This window comes from Nannobrachium achirus (genome assembly GCF_963921795.1).
Source record: "Nannobrachium achirus genome assembly, chromosome: 8".
NCBI classification, from domain to species: domain Eukaryota; kingdom Metazoa; phylum Chordata; class Actinopteri; order Myctophiformes; family Myctophidae; genus Nannobrachium; species Nannobrachium achirus.
The window spans coordinates 39,388,820-39,407,342 of record NC_137817.1 but is presented as its reverse complement, the minus strand read 5'-3'; the positions used below and the strand labels follow the sequence as shown (position 1 = coordinate 39,407,342).

The window sequence follows — 18,523 nt, the reverse complement described above, 5'->3', positions numbered from 1 at the left end:
AGTAAGTAAGGTACACACATGGACATCTACACACATACACACATTAAGTCAGTTACACACATAAACTGTCTTCTTGACAGGAATCTAAAAACCCACAGCTGCAAAACCTCACAGCTTTCCCGTTACATTTGATCCCAAACAGATAAAAACTCTCACCTACTCAGCGGGCAAGACAGATTGAGAAATATTGTTCGCTGGTGTCAAATCTGTTGTGATTAAGTTAAACAAGGCTTTGCATAGCTCCACAGTGCATCTGTGGAGAAAAAAAAATCAATCACAGCTTCCAGTCTCTGACACTAATTTGATTTAGTTCAATTTGAAAAAACAAGGCTCAGCTTGGCTTGGCCCACGGGAGCAGCTGCCACAACCCGCCTGCTTTCACAACACATTTTACCCCCACTACTCTTGATAGGCTTTGTCATTTTACTTTCTCTGCAAGTCCAACAAAAAAAGAGAGTCGACAGTATTTGCCAAACGGAGGAGGTGAAATGTGTCTGTATGCCACTTTTGGATTCTTTCAATATGCGTCGGTCGATTCGTTTGCTTTAGTGTTTCTTTTCTTGACTGACTGTACCACTGGGGAAGAAATAAAACGTCCTGGACTGTTTATTAATATCTAGCTAACTGTTCCAATAAAGAGCACCTGATGTGGGAGCCATTAGAACCAAGCAGCACGACCCTCTTCTGTTGTAAATTCATTTTTATTCAATACTGTATAGTCACTGAGTTTTAGCCAGGAATAGCATGAGAATGACGCTCGTATTACAGTATGTGATGTACTGTAAGTTAGGTTTGGTTTTGAGCTAGCTCAAATATTCTAGCACACAGCTGACATTACGTTGTAATTTATAATAAGGTAGCAAATGAAAATATTAAAAACTGTAACTGTCGTAGGCTACCTGACTAAAGTTAGGATTTAAAATCCAACTATTGGATGCAAAACCCGACTTAAGTCGGGATATAACGTTTCCAATTGTAAACTGTAGCTGTAACTGTAACTGTAGTCTGCGGCAGCCGACACAAAAACTCCTTCCGGAGATGACCGGATCAGGAAATGAAAACCTCCGTTTACAGCAATGGATTTGCTGTGAAGGAAAATGGATTTATCTCGTAATCCATCGCCAGATCGCGTTCGTGTTTAAAACAAGCCCTTCTCTACGGACCATAACAAAAGCACGGATGGCCGTGGTTTTATTCTTTACCGGGTGAAAGAAAAGACGAATCAGCGTCCCTTCCCGGAAGTAATCTGATTACATTTGGACGGTGAATCGTTCAATAAGGTAAAACCCCAGCAGAATGTACTGAATTCATTAATTATATACCCAGCACTAGAAAACAGAAAAAGGAAATAGGGTTGTCTTTTTAAGTACAGGAAGTTTGTAAAAAGTCATGGCTAGGTATTTCATTGTACGTATACTGAATATACCGTATAAGGGGAAAATCTTTGAAGAGAAATGTCTGTAACAACTTCTAACATAACATCCCTGCGGTATATTTTCAAGTACATTTGTGATGTAATACTTTGAAATACAACCACTGCACAAGAAAGAGATTTGCGTCATGTTTAATATCTTCTGATATGTAAATGTTTCTATATAGCAGAAAATTCACAACCAACAGAATCTTTCATGACCCCGCCACAAGAAACCCCCCTTACATCACACATAGAGTACATGAAAATAATATTCTACAAAAACATACTACCATTAATAAAACCCTAACCCTGTAATATACACACATGTAACATTCTAATGAAACCTCTGCAATGGTTCACAACATTCCCCATTAGGGGCTGCCGTCCTTGACAGGGTAAAGTCATTGAAGCAGCCATCAATAGAAACTGGGTTAACTAAATGAAGCCCCCAATCCATTACTGTCATAGCCAACATTTAAAATGTGTTTTTTATTTTGAAGTATCAGTCTGAAACGGAAGCCTGTGTGTTTCTGAACCAATCAGAAGGTCCCAGCCTTTCCGGCAAAGGCACGGTCAAATTTGAGTCACGTGTTGCCTAATGTTATATTGAGAGACGTGAAAAATGATTGTTACCAAGTTACTTATTATTCTAACCTACCGGTATGTTTTCAAATACATATTTTAGAGTGAATAAGATTCAAAACCGAGTAGCTCTGTAATTAAAATCCGCTGTATTTGGAGGAATGTGCAGGCAGCTATGGGAATCAAGCAGGTGAATGTAATCAAGGTGCATGTAGTCTTTAAGTAAGTAAATAAGTCTATCCATGTCATCACGCAGCATGTTTTCGTTCAAAGTAAGTAATTAAGATTGGCTTTTTAAGGACTTTTGATATAAATATACACAAAAAAATATTTGTATAGTAGTTAAAAGAGTTAGACACAGTTTTGAGGGAAAATAAGAACAAACATTTAGCCGACCTCCAAGCTCACAACGTGTCGCGACGCATTGTGAGCTTGGAGGACTGCTATTTTCAATATTTTCACCAAAAGACCCTTTTCGGAATTTCAGGCCCTGCCTCTCTAAGATTCTCTGCATGTCCCTGTATGTCAATAAAGTTATTTGAAGCAGACAGCGCATTACCCCTCTTCATCAGACAAGGGAGGCAATGGACATGCAATTTTCTGATTGTAGCTGTAACTACCATGAACCTCACCTTTTCTATTTTATTATAATAATGACTGTTTTTGCTCATTTGAGTGCTACAAGCATCTTTCTGACAGCCAGTCCTGTGAGAGGCAGCATGAGCTCAGTCAGAACTGTCTTTAGTGGACAGTGTCTTAGCAGTCTTACTAATGCTGGGCAGTGGGTGCTCCTAACAGTGGGTGTCTTTGAAATATGAGCAGCCATAACCAGTGAACAGTACAGAGCTTCATGAGACAAACTCTCGCTCCCTACTCGCTCCCTACTCCTTCCCTGCTCGCTCCCTCCTCTCTCATTTCAAGGCGATCCATAATTGTAATTTGATACGCCCCAGTGATAATGTCCCTTCTGCCATTACACAGATGTGGTCATTAACGAATGAAATGTGTGTGTGTGTGAGCAATGTATGTGGGTATGTGGGCAGAGAGAAAGAGAGAGGGAGAGAGAGAGAGAGAGAGAGAGAGAGAGAGAGAGAGAGAGAGAGAGAGAGGAACTTAGGCCAGGAGGGATAATATATTATCATCAATATATAATTATCAATTAGCTTGTACAGTATGGGGTTGAGGAAAATGGTTGGATGCCAGACAGGTTTACTCAGTCAGAGAGCACGTGCTCACACATGTCAAGCTTTCATGATTTAAGAACAGAGAGCGCGGTTTCACAGCCATTGACTAAGACTGATCAATTAACAGGCCACTAAATCCGAGACTGAGCATTAATCCATATTTATGTAATGTCATCACTGTATTCTTCACGCCTCTGGATTAAAAAAAAAGCGTTATGTTTCTCCTGATTCCCTTTTTTTATATATATTTTCTTATATCGTCATTGTCAGGCAGAAACCTCGTACCTCAAAGTTTCAAATGTGTATGTTTTTTCGAAATTAAAGCCTCACTTCATCATATAAGTGTTTCACAAAACAAGTAGTGAAAATAGCAGATCTACAAGCACACAACGCCTCGCAATGTGAGGCGTTGTGTGCTTGTAGATCAGCTACTAAAAATATATATATCGTTTTTTAATAATAATAAAAACGTTTTCTTGTGCGCTTTTTCTCTGGTGCGCCTGCTGGCCTAGCGGTCCAGGTGCTTACCAAATATTGGTTCTGATGCCTGACAGCGTGTCGCGGATTCGAATCCTGATCCCGACAACCTTTGCTGCGTGTCACTCCCCATCTCTCACCCCATTTCCTGTCAGTCTACTATCCTATCAATAAAGGCATAAAAGCCCCAAAACAAATCTTTAAAAAAAAAGGAACGGTTTTGGACATACAAGGTTTCCACCCAACAACGATGATATGCATGCACTGTTTAATTCTGAGAGTGTACAAATGGACCGATTTGGGTCCATTTGTACACGTCAGTGTTAAATTGACACTCAAGATTTTACCCTGTGCAGATGTACGCACGCACGCACGCACGCACGCACGCACGCACGCACACACGCACACACGCACACACACACACACACACACACACACACAATGCTTACATGTACAATAGATGAAAAATCCTCCAGTAAGGATACTACAGCGCCCGGCTCTGCGAGTGCTATCTATCCAAATCACTTCGCCATGCTAAATGAGTGGGGAAATTAATTATGTTGACAGTTTCGTGTTCAAAGGGGTGAGGACGCCATTTATCAACGTTTCAGAACGCACAATCAGAGCAGAGGCGTCGTTCCAAGAGGGAGAGAGGGGTGGCGGAGAGAGAGAGAGAGAGGTAGAGAGAGAGAGAGAGAGAGAGAGAGCTGAAGAAAGAGAGAGGAGAGAGAGGGAGGAAGAGAGAGAGAGAGAGAGAGAGAGAGAGAGAGAGAGAGAAGGGAGAGAGATGAAGAAAGAGGGAGGAGAGAGAGGGAGGAAGAGAGAGAGAGAGAGAGAGAGAGAGAGAGAGAGAGAGAGAGAGAGAGAGAGATGAAGAAAGAGGGAGGAGAGAGAGAGGTAGGAAGAGAAGAAAAAAAAAGAGCTCCAGAAGAAACGTATGCAAATGAGGGCTCCTTAATTCGCTCGCAAAGCCAAATGATTCTCCACGCCCGGCTGACTTAACAGGCTCCGACACGGCAGGATGCTCTGTTTTATGCTGTTTACCACTTCACCTGTGTGCCGCCATCACAAGAAACACCCACACACTCTCACTCACACACACACACACACACAGTTACACACGCGCACACACACTCAGAAAAACACGCACGCACAAGCATATACGCACAAGCGCAGGCACAGACACACCTGCGCGCACACACACACACACACGCGCGCGCACGCATTGTTGTCCCCCCTCTACTTGACACACCGAAGAAGAACAGGAGGGGACATCTCTGACCGAGCTCTGTGCCGAAATAATTAGTTTTCACTGCCGCACCCAATTAACCTTTGTCTGGGCGCTGCTTACACGTCTCATTCACAAGCTCAGTGCTGTTTCATTACCTGCATGTGTTTTATGAGTCACGGTGTCACAGCTCCTAACATTGTTCTACTGGGTGACACGGTGTCAAGGTGACGATTAACTGCTCTGCTCTCAAGATCAGACTACTGTATGTGTTTATGAAGACCTTCGCTGTACACAGACTACACACACCCACCCACACACCCACACACACACCCACACACACACACACACACACACACACACACACACACAAACACACACACACACACACACACACACACACACACACACAGACACACACACACACACACACACACACACTTCTACTCCACTACATTTATTTGAAAACTTTAGTTACTAAATTACTTTGCAGATATAAATTATAATATTATAAAACATAAATTAATCCACTTTAGCCCTATGTTATACCGTGGCTATTTGAAAATAGCCAATCTACAAGTAGTACTACAAGTGTACTGTAGATCTGCTATCAACATTTTGTACTTTTACTTTAAGTACATTTTGATGCCAACACTTTCATACTTTTACTCAAGTACATTTTGAATTCCGAACCTTTACTTGTAACAGAGTGTTTCTATATTGCAGTATTGATATTTTTACTCTTATAAAATATGTGAGCACTTTTCCCACCACTGAATGGCGGTACGTACACTTGGATGTCCAGCATGATCCTCTTGTCCTCTTCGACGTGGATCCCCCAGATGCAGTCCTGACCTTTGTCATACGCCTCCGGCCAGTTAGGAGACAGAACCACGCCCGCCGAATCTGTCATCTCTCCACTGCAAACAGCTGCAGCATGCACACACACACGCACGCACACACATGCACACGCACACATACACACACACGCACACGCACACATACACAGTTTAAAAGGATAGGATGTACCAAATTGTGTGTGTGGGTGGGTACACTCAAGTTTATGGGTATCTGTGCATATTTTGTGTTTCTCTAAACCAGTGGTTCTCAAACTTGGGGTCGGGACCCCAAGTGGGGTCCCCAAATTATTTTGTGGGGTCCCCAGATGATTAGCTTAATGTAAAAAAAAAATCTCACTCACATTTATCTGCACATTTATAAAGTGACAATTTAAGGACTTTCAAGACTGGCCAAACTGTCAAATATTAAGTAAGCAAGAGGCGAACATTGTGATAATAGCCAACCCATTCTCACTCCCTTTGCTTCACCCTCCCGACGCCGTGTCTTTCTTTCCTTTGCGAGTGACTATTGCGTCTAGGGTGCGACGGAGACGGAGAGTTTTTGGACGAGACAGAGTCTTAGTACGCATGCGCCGACATGTGTTTACTGGAAGATTTTTCACTGACGGCCGTCACGGGGAATCGAACCCCGGTCTCTGGATTTGTATCTCTATGCTCTACCGACTGAGCTAACGAGAGTGACTGGGAAGTACCTTTTTTTTTGTGCTTTTATCTTTGACAAAACGTGAAATGATAACGTAGTCCCTTCTTTGAGCCACATTCGGAGGCGGAAGCAGTCCCCTGGTCAAGATTTACTATTCTGTCCATAACGGCACGTAATTCGGTAACGCGGCTGAGTCGGCTCATGCGGCGTTCCCACCGCTCGTCGCGGCAACTCGGCTCGCTATCGCTCGCCTCGGTGGCGACTCACGGGGGTCATCGCCGCCTGAGACGGCGCCGCTCCGTCGTTTATAGTGGCGTGAACGGTAGCGACGGGTGGCTGGTAAACCAAGAAGCCTTCAGAGCGTATCGAATCCCGCATCAGGAACTACTTTTTTTTCTTTCTTCTTAGACCACCCAATGCGTCTAACCCTTGAGACATTAGGCAATCCGTCCGCGTCTATGGTGAGAAGCATTCGGTATTTAAGATCGCGTCGGTTGTATGACGCAATAGGGGTGAGAACCTGTTGTAATAGCAGATCTACATGCTCACAACGCCTCGCAGTGCGAGGCGTTGTGAGCATGTAGATCTGCTATTTTCACAATATTTATCTGTGGAACCGAGTGACATTAAATGTACTACCAACAATTCCAAGTGCTTGTCAGGGAGGGGGTCCCCGGTTCATATATGTTTATTTTGGGGGTCACAGCCTAAAAAAGTTTGAGAACCCCTGCTCTAAACCATGGGTGCACTTAGCAGAACCTAGATTACACACACACACACACACACACACACACACACACACACACACCTCGGCAGGCTGGTTCGGTCTCATTCCACTGTGGGTTGTTGAGGTCCATGCATTCGATGGTGACGGAGCCCTGCTCCAGGGTGTAGCCGGGGTCACATGAGAACTCCACCACCGCCCCCACCGCCCACGTGACGTCACTGCTCGTCAGGTTACCGTACTTCACAAACGGCTCGTAGCAGTGGCCGGACGCAAAGGCTGTCAGGGTGCATGAACACAAACAGAACAAACTCAGTATAGTATGTGACACAATACATGGAACAGTGTTTAATGTCATACATTTAAAAATGTATATCTGTCAGAATAAATATAGGTTCGATCAAATATGGAGATATTTTCGCGACCGAAGGTCGCAGTATACTATGAGAAATGTCGTAGCTTGACGCCCTGAGGCATCTTACTAGTCTACAGTTATCGTGCCCAGTGGGAATGGCGCTTTAGGCTGACAACTGTATGATATGAAAGCCTTCTTTACAGCTGTATGTGAACCTAGTTAATCTGTGAGAACCCGAAGGAGTGTGGTGCCTGGCGCAGAGTCGGTCAGATGGGCATATTATGGAGATGTAGTCAGAACCGCCAAACCGACCGATAGGCCTCCATTGATGACATCAGGGCACTCCATATATTGGCATAAAAAGGGCAAACCGACAGACAGATGCCTCTCAGCCAATAAACACAAAAAGAACTGTGACATCACTGTGACATCACCACCTACAGTATATAAAAATGAGACACAATGGAAGAATTTCAGTTTGAGTGAGTTAAGTGTTATTTTATAACGAGATCTGTAATAACTCTGATAATAATTTAGATTCTTTCTCAACTGTTCACAACAAGTAGGTCGGGAGTGGCTTATTGTCGGTATCAGCCGGTAACACGCGGGAGTCTGTCCCCGTTAACAGTAGCGACTCAAATTGCGCAAACATGCAGATCTTTGTGAAGACCCTCACCGGCAAGACCATCACTTTGGAGGTTGAACCAAGTGATAACATTGAGAACGTCAAGGCCAAAATTCAGGATAAAGAAGGAATTCCACCTGACCAGCAAAGACTCATCTTTGCTGGCAAGCAACTCGAAGACGGCCGTACACTTTCTGACTACAATATCCAGAAAGAATCAACCCTCCATCTCGTGCTGCGTCTGAGGGGAGGAATGCAGATCTTCGTCAAGACTCTCACTGGAAAGACCATCACTCTAGAAGTTGAGCCAAGTGATAACATTGAGAACGTCAAGGCGAAGATACAAGATAAAGAAGGAATTCCTCCTGACCAGCAAAGGCTGATCTTTGCTGGCAAGCAACTCGAAGACGGCCGTACCCTTTCTGACTACAACATCCAGAAAGAATCCACCCTTCATCTTGTGCTGCGTCTGAGGGGAGGAATGCAGATCTTTGTCAAGACTCTCACTGGCAAGACCATCACTTTGGAAGTTGAACCAAGTGATAACATTGAGAACGTCAAAGCCAAAATACAGGATAAAGAAGGAATTCCCCCTGACCAGCAAAGGCTCATCTTTGCCGGCAAGCAACTCGAAGACGGACGTACCCTTTCTGACTACAATATCCAGAAAGAGTCGACACTTCACCTCGTGCTGCGTCTGAGGGGAGGAATGCAGATCTTCGTCAAGACCCTCACTGGCAAGACTATCACCCTGGAGGTTGAACCAAGTGATAACATTGAGAACGTCAAAGCGAAGATACAAGATAAAGAAGGAATTCCTCCTGACCAGCAAAGGCTGATCTTTGCTGGCAAGCAACTCGAAGACGGCCGTACCCTTTCTGACTACAATATCCAGAAAGAATCTACCCTGCACCTTGTGCTGCGTCTGAGGGGAGGACAGTAAATCCGGTCAGGAGATTTTAGATCCAAGTAAATCAGAGGATGCATACATTGTATTCTGAAACATGAAACAAAATAAAAAAAATATATAAAAAGAAGCAAATAAAAAGGGGCGGGTGCCCACTGCCCAATAATAACAATAATACCCCAAAAAACTGCCTCTCAAAATCCAACCCTACGTCCTCGCCGTAAGAGGTGGAAGCAGGTACTGCTGACTAACAGGGCTCTGGTAGAACTAGGTTAATCACATGCAGTGGATGATTTCACTCTTGCATGAAATGCAATCCCCAAAGTGTGGGAGTGAGTGATGTGCTGAGGGGGCAGTAGGTCAGATCGGCGGTTGACCGGAATACTATCTCCATATCTGTATGTCTATGTGACCCTTTCAGGCCCATGTATGGGCATACATCTGTTTCTCTCGTTCCTTCTGTCTGTGTATCTCAAATATTGAGATCCTGATGTCGTCAATAGTGACATGACATCATTGCTTGTTTTAGAGCAGTTTACATTCAGAACCGACACAGCTTGACCGTATCCGTCTGTCCGTCCGGACGTTTAACGCCTGACACAGTGGTTCCCCTGACACATCACTGTGACATCACGGGTGACATCATATTGATGTCAGATACTCAGAGCAGGGATCTCCATATATGGGCATAAACAGGTGACATCACAGTGGTGTCAGGTACTCAGAGCAGGGATCTCCATTCTGTTAGGGATCTCCATATATGGGCATACAAGGGATTGTAACCCCAGTTTGGAAAACCACACTAACAGAATCCATATATGGCCAAGACAGATGGCGCAAGGGCGAGGTCGCTTTTCCCCCTTAGGCGTCTTACTGGTGTAAATGGCCAAAGCAGATCTTAACTAGAAAAGATCTGACGGACGGACGTACAGGGGCAAAAACATAATTTCCAGTCAGTAAATATATATTCGTAAAATATTTTTCCAAGGTCCTATGTTAGTTCTGAATGTACAGAATTGTATTATCATCCAAATACAAGAAGGGCAACTCCAACTGGTCTTTTATTCCCAGATGAATTTAATACATTATGATTTAGTTTCGACCCTGGACACTTTTACATTTCCATATGGGAGTAAATGTTGTTTGAAAAAAGGTGAAGTATATTTTTGATGAGATGAGAAAGCCCATATCCTCACTGAGCACACGGCGTACACACTCATACAGCTATTAATCTGAGACCCTGTCCTGCTTGTCACTGAAATAGCAACATCTTATCTGATCTGCCAGCCGATAAGGGTCCCCGTCCTGGAGGAGACGATGCAATAATTGAATCTAGGATTAGGTTTATACTAAGAGGCTACATTGGAGGATGGTATTAACTGTATCACATATGCAGGCATGTCATGCTCTTAAGTGAATGATGGTTCCCGGAATGGAATCAAGTTGATGGGAGAATCATAAAGCCAACACAGTATAAGTGAATGAATGACATCTTTTAATGAATGATTCAATAAGGGCCGACATTTCCATATTTAGTGAACGTTATGGAATTGTTAAAGCAGGGTAAGAGAGGGAGGGATGTAGACCTGTTATGTAGATTGAGTGAACAGCATTACATGCTGTTAGAGGCCACAACGAGAGGTCCATTTAGAAATATGCTGAGCTGCTCCCTTGGGCTCTAATCCCATTTGCTGCAGTGGATCGAAGGGCCTAAGCAGATTACATTGATTTTATTGGACAAGGACTGAATGGTTCTCGGTGGGATTCAAGTAGCCCTCGACTGGGTCTATTCGAGATGGAGTGCATTCAAAGCTAAATTAACACTCATGATTTGGCCGTGTGGAGACGTGCTGTGCACTTACAGAGCGGAGATAAGTACAAAGAATTCATTTTTTTATCTTAAAAGTTTATTTTTAGTGTAGTTTTTTTTTGCGATTACTGACACTGCAGTAATGCGAATGGCTTTGTTATTGGCTTATCTACTGTACAGTATGTATGTATTGTGGCTTCCAACTTGAAAATATACTATACCCAGCAATGGGAATAAATCTCATGGGCAGAAACTGCAGGAATATACTGGCAATATGACCCTGTGGGATGCAGAGGGATTTAACTCTGAAGGTGTCCTTGATCTGCCAGTCTTCAGTTTCCATCACACACAGAATGGAGCATAAACCTAGAGTTGTTGAAGGATTTGCACCATTGTAAGGGGTCAATTAATCAATATAATGGCTTGTAGACACTGACCAAGGCCATGAAAGAAGAGAGAGAGTGAGAGATAGATAGATGGAGAGCACTATAGCTTTTGTTTAAAGCGTGCATGAGGGAAACGCCGGCAGGAATGCAGGGATTTATACCTAAACAAAATATAGGCTATAATGTCTATAATGGACTTCATGAACATAAATATACATACTTCAAAAAGTAACTAATGGTGGAACGCTGTGACATAAGGAGGATAGTGACGTCTGTGCGGATGAAGATTCAAATGGCACCAGCCAGTCGCCAAGCCTATTTTTCACTTCCACTGTTGGTCCCAATAACCCTCATCAATGTAAGCATATGAAAGAACACATGCTAACCAGTAATTCAGTTTAAACTAGAACTGCACTCTGTTGAGGTGCTAACTTGCATCCTGTGCACAAGTAGGCCATGTATGGCCTACTCGTTTGGTCCCTGATTGGGCTATGGGCTTAAACACACACACACATACTACCTACCTACATACAGTACCTACCTACATACGCAGCCGAACGCAGTACATGCACGCGTGTACATGTAACAACTGTGCTGCCCATAACTGTGGTCCATACCTTGGTATCTGAGCGCGATGCCAGTGGAGGTTCCCGTTGAATCGGTGCTCAGCTCAAGGAAGAGGTGTCGTGTGGAGCTCAGCAGGCCCTCGTTGGGTAGATACTCCACCTCATACGAGTCATACAGTGCTGCTGCGTCTATGTTGTTGCCATTCTTAATCAGCAGGCTGGAAGAGAACAATGTACAGTGTAGACAGAGCAGCGCTTCTCAAACCTTTTCATGTCAAGGACACCCACCGAACCGCCATCTGAAAATGTTTTCGACAGGGACCCCCAGAAGATCAAGTGATCTTGTATATCTGCTATTTTTGATCATTTTTAGCAAATTTCTCCATTTAGTCCTCTGTAACAAGAGCCCCTCCTGATAAAAAAAATAAAATCGCACCCGTGCCAAGTGAGCGGTGCAAACTAATTCCTGCGCGAATCAGTGTTGATAGGCATGCATGGCAATATTGTTTTTGTTGTGTATGATGTCAGTCTAGAGGTCTGCTCAGACTATATAAGTCTTTATCGTCATTTTTCATCAGTTAGTTGACCAAGCTACGGATTGTAACTTGTAAGAGTGTTGTAGTGTAATAATAAGTGACCTTATTTACCTCCAGAGAGGCCTCCAGAGAGGCGAGAAGAGGCCAGAAGATGAATATTTTAGTTTCTGTCTGTTGATTTGTATTTTAAACTTGTATTAGCTGCCTATCATTTATAACCTGTAAGATTTTCCACAGTCTGTCTAAAAGTGTGGTTATTTTATCGCTTATAAGTGATATTCATCTTATACAATTTTGAAATTCAAGGTTAGCACCGCTCAATAATTTTTTATGACGTATTTTACGCGGCCTAAACGCGTTATGACGTATTTTACGCGGCCTAAACGCGTTCTAAATCAGGGTTAACCAATCGGGTGCCTCTGTGACTATGACATCATGGACAGATCAACAGAATCGAAGTGTTTCATTGGTCTAGCGAACTCATGTCATCATCATTTGTGACATCATAGTTTTGGTAAAAAAGCGGTCTATAGGAGCGGTTAGCACCGCTCAAAAATGATACAATCCACAGTCACATTGTCGAGCTACACCGTTTGTTGGCTGTAGTCTCTTCCACAGAGGTCACTAAAACTATGTTCTTAATGAAAAAGCAGAGGGGTTGACTAAAGCCTGAGGAACCTGACCACCTGGCAAGGTGGACATAAGTGTGCACATGACTCCAGATTACCAGGGAAGTGGTTAGAGACCCCTGTGCTGTACACAAGAGGGCTGCTGACAGGGATAATGATTCATAAAAAGGTATGTTTCAGACAGGGAGCATGCAGATGACTGCATCATTGATCCCTCACCGATCATCGTCCTCGGCCAGAGCCACCTTCTCAAAGTGGATGTGAACCCGCTGGCCCTCGGGGGCTTCCAGCAACCAATGGCATGTCAGATTGTTGCTGTAGTTGCTAGGGAAACCAGGGGACACAATGCGACCGACGGTGAAATTCTTGATCATTCCTCCACAGGCAGCTGAGAGAGAGAGAGAGAGAGAGAGAGAGAGAGAGAGAGAGCGAGAGCGAGAGCGAGAGAGAGAGAGAGAGAATTGAGGGAAGAGAGAGGGAAGGGTTTTGGTGGAAGGGAAGGACAAAGCAGAGAGGAAGAAAAGACCAAATTATCAAATTGTCAGTGTGACACTTGGACAATTTGATTGAAACCTTTATGTTTTAGGGAGACAAACTGAGACCTGAGTCTCTTTTACAGAAGTGCCCAGTAGAAACATACACGCACACATAAAAAGCTATTATTTGTAGACGACTATACTCATTTACAGAAAACATTTCTACGAATGTCTATGAATAAATAGGAGCTCTTTTGCGAAGCCTGACAGTATCCTGAAACAAACTCCAGATCAGAGGACCCGACTTCCTGAAAGCTGAGCTGCCCCAATCCATTCTATTTTAATAATAATAATAATAATAATACATGTTATTTATATTGCACTTTACATTTGAAACAAATCTCAAAGTGCTACAGTACAGAATAAAAAGATTTGCAAGGAATATACAAGGTGAACACAGTGGAGGTCTGCATAGGATCATACGAGATGACCAGAAGAGCTTGTGGAGATTATAGTTTGGAAAAAGATATAGCAGACATTTAGCAATTAAAGCCAAACAAATAGGATGCAATGCAGTTTCCCTCAGGAACTAAAGGGATGGCCCCTTAATTGACCCAATTACAATGTACAATGTGCTTTGATGGCTTCTGAAATTGTCTCATGTGAGCTTAAAGCACTATAATAAATAGCATCCAAGGTTGTTGTTTCTTTTTTTTTTTTATATCCAAGGGCCTGCACAATATTTTTTCCTTTGTCTCAAGAGAAGGAAGATTTATTTCTAAAGAGGGCACCAATTTTAGGATTAGCCAACTTTTGATTTGCAGCATGAGACCAGATGGAAAGGTCATAGTCTAACCATACCTAAATAGTTCTTGTATCTATTACAACATTGTTTAAAGTGAGCAGTTGAGCTTCCACGTGAATCCTATTTTGTATGTTTTTTCCCCATACACATTTTGGTTTTGCCTTCACTCAGGACTTATATGTTATACATTATTGCAATCTGTATGATAGAGCTTGCTCAGTTGTGCAAGCAGGACAGACGTGGGACATGCGTACATACAGCGGAGGGGTTAGCACCGCTCAACAACCTGGAGGATAACATGTATGGAGAGAAAAATGCAGAGTTGATTATTCAATAAAGATTACAGCATCTTTGAAAGGCGAGACAATTTAGAGATTGGGTGATAGCTATTCACACCAGAACACTTCAGTAAAAGTAGCACTTTAGCTGATTTCTATATACTGATGAATAGTCCAGAGAATAAATGTCAAGTTGAAAATATAGGCCAAAGACCTAACAATTATGGGAGCTGCATTAATTAAATGCCCATGAATCCTCGCTTGTGCTTTTCTTGACATAGCATAGCACAGAGAGCATGTAATACTTCTGTATCAGCTCATGGTCGAATAAGGGAGAGCTGAAGCCTACCGGTAGGTGGACTGAGCAGATTAAGAACAAGTACTAGCTTCAGCTGCAGAAAGTTCAGATATCTCAAACAGAGCCAACATGAAAACATGAAATGCTCAGCTGGTCCCTGTAAACAATTTAGCAATTGAACAAGTACAGCAATACAAGTACAGGCGTCTGGCAAGAAAGTGACCTTTACTTCCGATCTCATACTGAAAAAATAAAGTGATTTAATGTTCAATATGATGTTGTTGAATTAGCCATACACACTGAAACGGATGCATTTGTTGTGTCACACATTTGTTGTGTCTGCGACGCTGGGGAGCAACTGGTGTGCTGCCGCTATCCCAGCAGATCAGGTCAAGGTTACCCATGCAGACAGAACTTAATTAAAGTGGAACAGGAGGACCGCTGCCCACTGGCACCACGCCCGGCGCTCACTAATCACACCCAGACACCCCGACACACCTGCTTTAAAGCCCTGCCATGACTGAGGCCGTATCAGTCAACACACGGCACACTGAACACTGAAAACACACATGAGCACACACATGCACACACGCACACACAAACACGAGCAGACATATGCACATGACACATGGGAAGACACAGGTGCACGTATGGACACGCACAAACACGCGCGCGCACACACAAACACACGAGCACACAAGCACACACACAAACACAATCAAGATCGCAGAGATACCGCCACAAAGGCACACAAACACCTCTTTCAAATTGCTTTCTGAGAAACACTCCCCGCGCTCCAAAGCAATGTCGATCAGAGCAGGCCAGGAGTAAAATGGTCACTTATTATTCATCACCCAGTCTCATCGGAGCAGCAAAATGAGATCCACCAAACAAACACTCTTGGGGGACACAGAGTCAAGTCTATCTCCATGCCGGCCATGCAAAGAAGGGCTGTACTGCGTAGACGTGGGGAGAGCATGCACAAAAAAAATCCTTTAAAAGCACAAGATAATTTGACTTCTCTGATAGGCCGGAGGGAGATGTGTATAAGGTCCTCCTTAGCGACATGCAAAGTAAACAGTCCTGTTGCCATGCTGAAAATTTACACTGAAATCCAATTAACTTTTTTAAAGAACCCGAAGCCAAGTGCAAGGCATCAGCAGGCACTTTCCAATAAAGTCAGACATTGAATAATATTCTCTGTATATCTCTCTCTCTCACACACACACACACACACACACACACACACACACACACACACACACACACACACACACACACACACACACACACACATGTGCGCGTGCGCGCACACACACACACACACACACACACACACACACACACACACACACACACACACACACACACACACTTTTTAAATATATACAAACTTTGTTGGAGAGCACCTGAGGGAGGCCTGGTGGCTAGTATGGAATATTGCGAGTGGATCAATTGTGCACAAATGTTTCATAGTATCTTCAGGCTATAGCCAGTGAACTGTGTTAGCTGGTGTGGAACAGCACATACGGCGGTTCATAGCCATCTGTTAACAGGAGAAACTCCTGGTACAGGTGCACACGCACGCACGCACACACACATGAATGCACGCACGCGAAACACTTCATCATTTATAGCCTACACTTTAAGGCATTACTTCAAATGACAAACTGCTAGTTTACAGTATTATTATATTACTGCACAAATATGACATATACATTTTTGTGCATACAATATGGCATGGCGAGAAAACGTATATATAATTTAAAAAAAACTATAAACAAAGAAAAATATTGGACGACGTGATGCAATGTTTATGTGACGTTCTTTGGCTGGTTCAGTCACTTGCACACGGGACTGTCCACAGTCGACAAATGTGGCTAATAATCCCGACAGTGCTGCCTTACCCAGGCAATGTGGCTCCTTGCCGCTCCAGTAGGGGGTGCTGGCGTTGCGGCAGGTGAGAGTGCCGGGGCCTCGGAGCTGGTAGCCTGTCAGACAGTAGAAGTAGGCCTCACCCCCTGAGTGGAGGCTGCTCACAGACACATCCCCGTAGGCCGGCCGCTGGGGGAAGGCACAGCTCAACACAAATGCTGGGGAGGAGAGAGAGAGGAGGAGGAGGGGAAGGAATTGGAGGGGATGGAATAATAAGGCAGAGAGAGAGGGAGAGAGAGAGAGACAGACACGGGAGGGGTGGGGAGGTTGAGAGGTGATGTTTGTTACTCGCTGGAGAATTGTTGCATCGGGCGGTGCAGCCCAACACAAAAAGGCAAGCGTAAATGAAACATCTACCCTTCCTACGGTGGGAGCTGAGTTTCCACAGAGCCCATCAGTTGTGGCCCAGGGTGAATGATTAGACTGCTAGCCACACATCCACAAGCTTCCATCCCCACACAAAGCACGCCTCTGAGCCTACACAGTATGTTTGTAGAACCAAAGGCCTCTGAGGTGTATGCTGAGGTCTGGGGTTGGATAAACAATTGAAGATGTACAATGTATCTAATATTTAGTAGGCCTACTGAACATAGTATTTAAACTAGAACTGCACTCTGTTGAGGTGCCAACTTGCGTCTCGTGCACAAGTAGGCCATGTATGGCCTACTTGGGCGCCAGCCGAGCATGCCATGAGGTGCGGGGTGTGCTCACCACTGGCATTATCACTGCAGATTTTCTTCATGCAGGGCCAGGTCAGCTCAACTCTATTTCAGTAAGCGGTCTGAGGGGGTTCCGGGTGCAGATTCAAAGTATAATTCAGTGAAGTTATAATCCGCACTCACAGTGTCAGGTTTAAGAGTCTTTATTTTAATGTTAACACTGATGACGGCGTAGCCGAAACGCGCCTGTTTGTTTGCCTGCTGCTGCTGCTATTCTGCATTAAAAAAAGACTCTTAAACCTGACACTGTGAGTGCGGATTATAAATTATCACTGCAGATGCCAGTGACTTCACATCACCGCTGGCATCACCAGTGGACAACCAAGAACATATGGTTCTGCTGCTGTTGCAGTAGAGCACAAGATGTACTGCTTTGAAGGATTCTGGGACAGCAACAATGATTCAATTTCCACACAGCGTCTTTACGCTGGATGACGCTGCCCCCAGTAACAAATGGAATAGGAGAACCGTCCACTTGAGGTTCCTTCCAGGCGCAATGGCCACACAGCTGTGCTTATAGAATATATCATCTACATCTGGGGAGGGTATCCTTTCTGCAACCTGCTTTATGCCTTTATGTCAACACCCATAAATGTTTGGAGCCCAAGATTTCTGGGACTGTTCCAGAGGCGAGGCATAACCATTCAGCCTGTGTCTTGGGCAAGGTCACGTATAACCATGGAGGATCCACCCAGCTGACTGGATACATTAATGACAACTACAAGTTGGACACCACCACCACAATGGTCTGGTCTTTAATAATACCAGCACTTCTGCATTTGGGCACTCAGACTGAGCGCCCAAATGCGGAAGTGGAGGTACATCCGGATCCGGGAGACCTAGCCAATTGCCTTGGACCAATCAAAGTACTTCCGTCAGTGTTCCGGGTGCTTCAAACGCCACTGAGAAACTTTAATTGAAATGAATAGCTGGGGGCGGGGCAGTCCACCCAATAGTTAGGGCCCGAGCACACACAGTGTGAGGACCCTATTGTATTTGCAAAGATTATTCTTATTCTTTTCCCGAAAGTAAATCGCGTTTTTGAGGCGCCAAACATACTCCAAAAGTTGCGCAACTTTGCACGCA

The 18,523-nt window shown here is 44.0% G+C and overlaps 1 protein-coding gene across 1 annotated transcript in view; it reads right to left on the bottom strand.

Annotated features, from left to right (window-relative positions):
• Nucleotides 1-18,523, bottom strand: part of LOC308289801 (seizure protein 6-like) — a 179,297-nt gene that overhangs the window by 21,918 nt on the left and 138,856 nt on the right. Inside the window, exons 6-10 of the mRNA XM_080731553.1 lie at nt 16,691-16,876; nt 13,146-13,314; nt 11,813-11,979; nt 7,197-7,391; nt 5,677-5,815 (exon numbers count right to left, since the gene is read on the bottom strand). Of these exons, the coding sequence (XP_080587679.1) occupies nt 5,677-5,815; nt 7,197-7,391; nt 11,813-11,979; nt 13,146-13,314; nt 16,691-16,876 (856 nt within the window). The remainder of the gene's footprint in view (nt 1-5,676; nt 5,816-7,196; nt 7,392-11,812; nt 11,980-13,145; nt 13,315-16,690; nt 16,877-18,523) is intronic.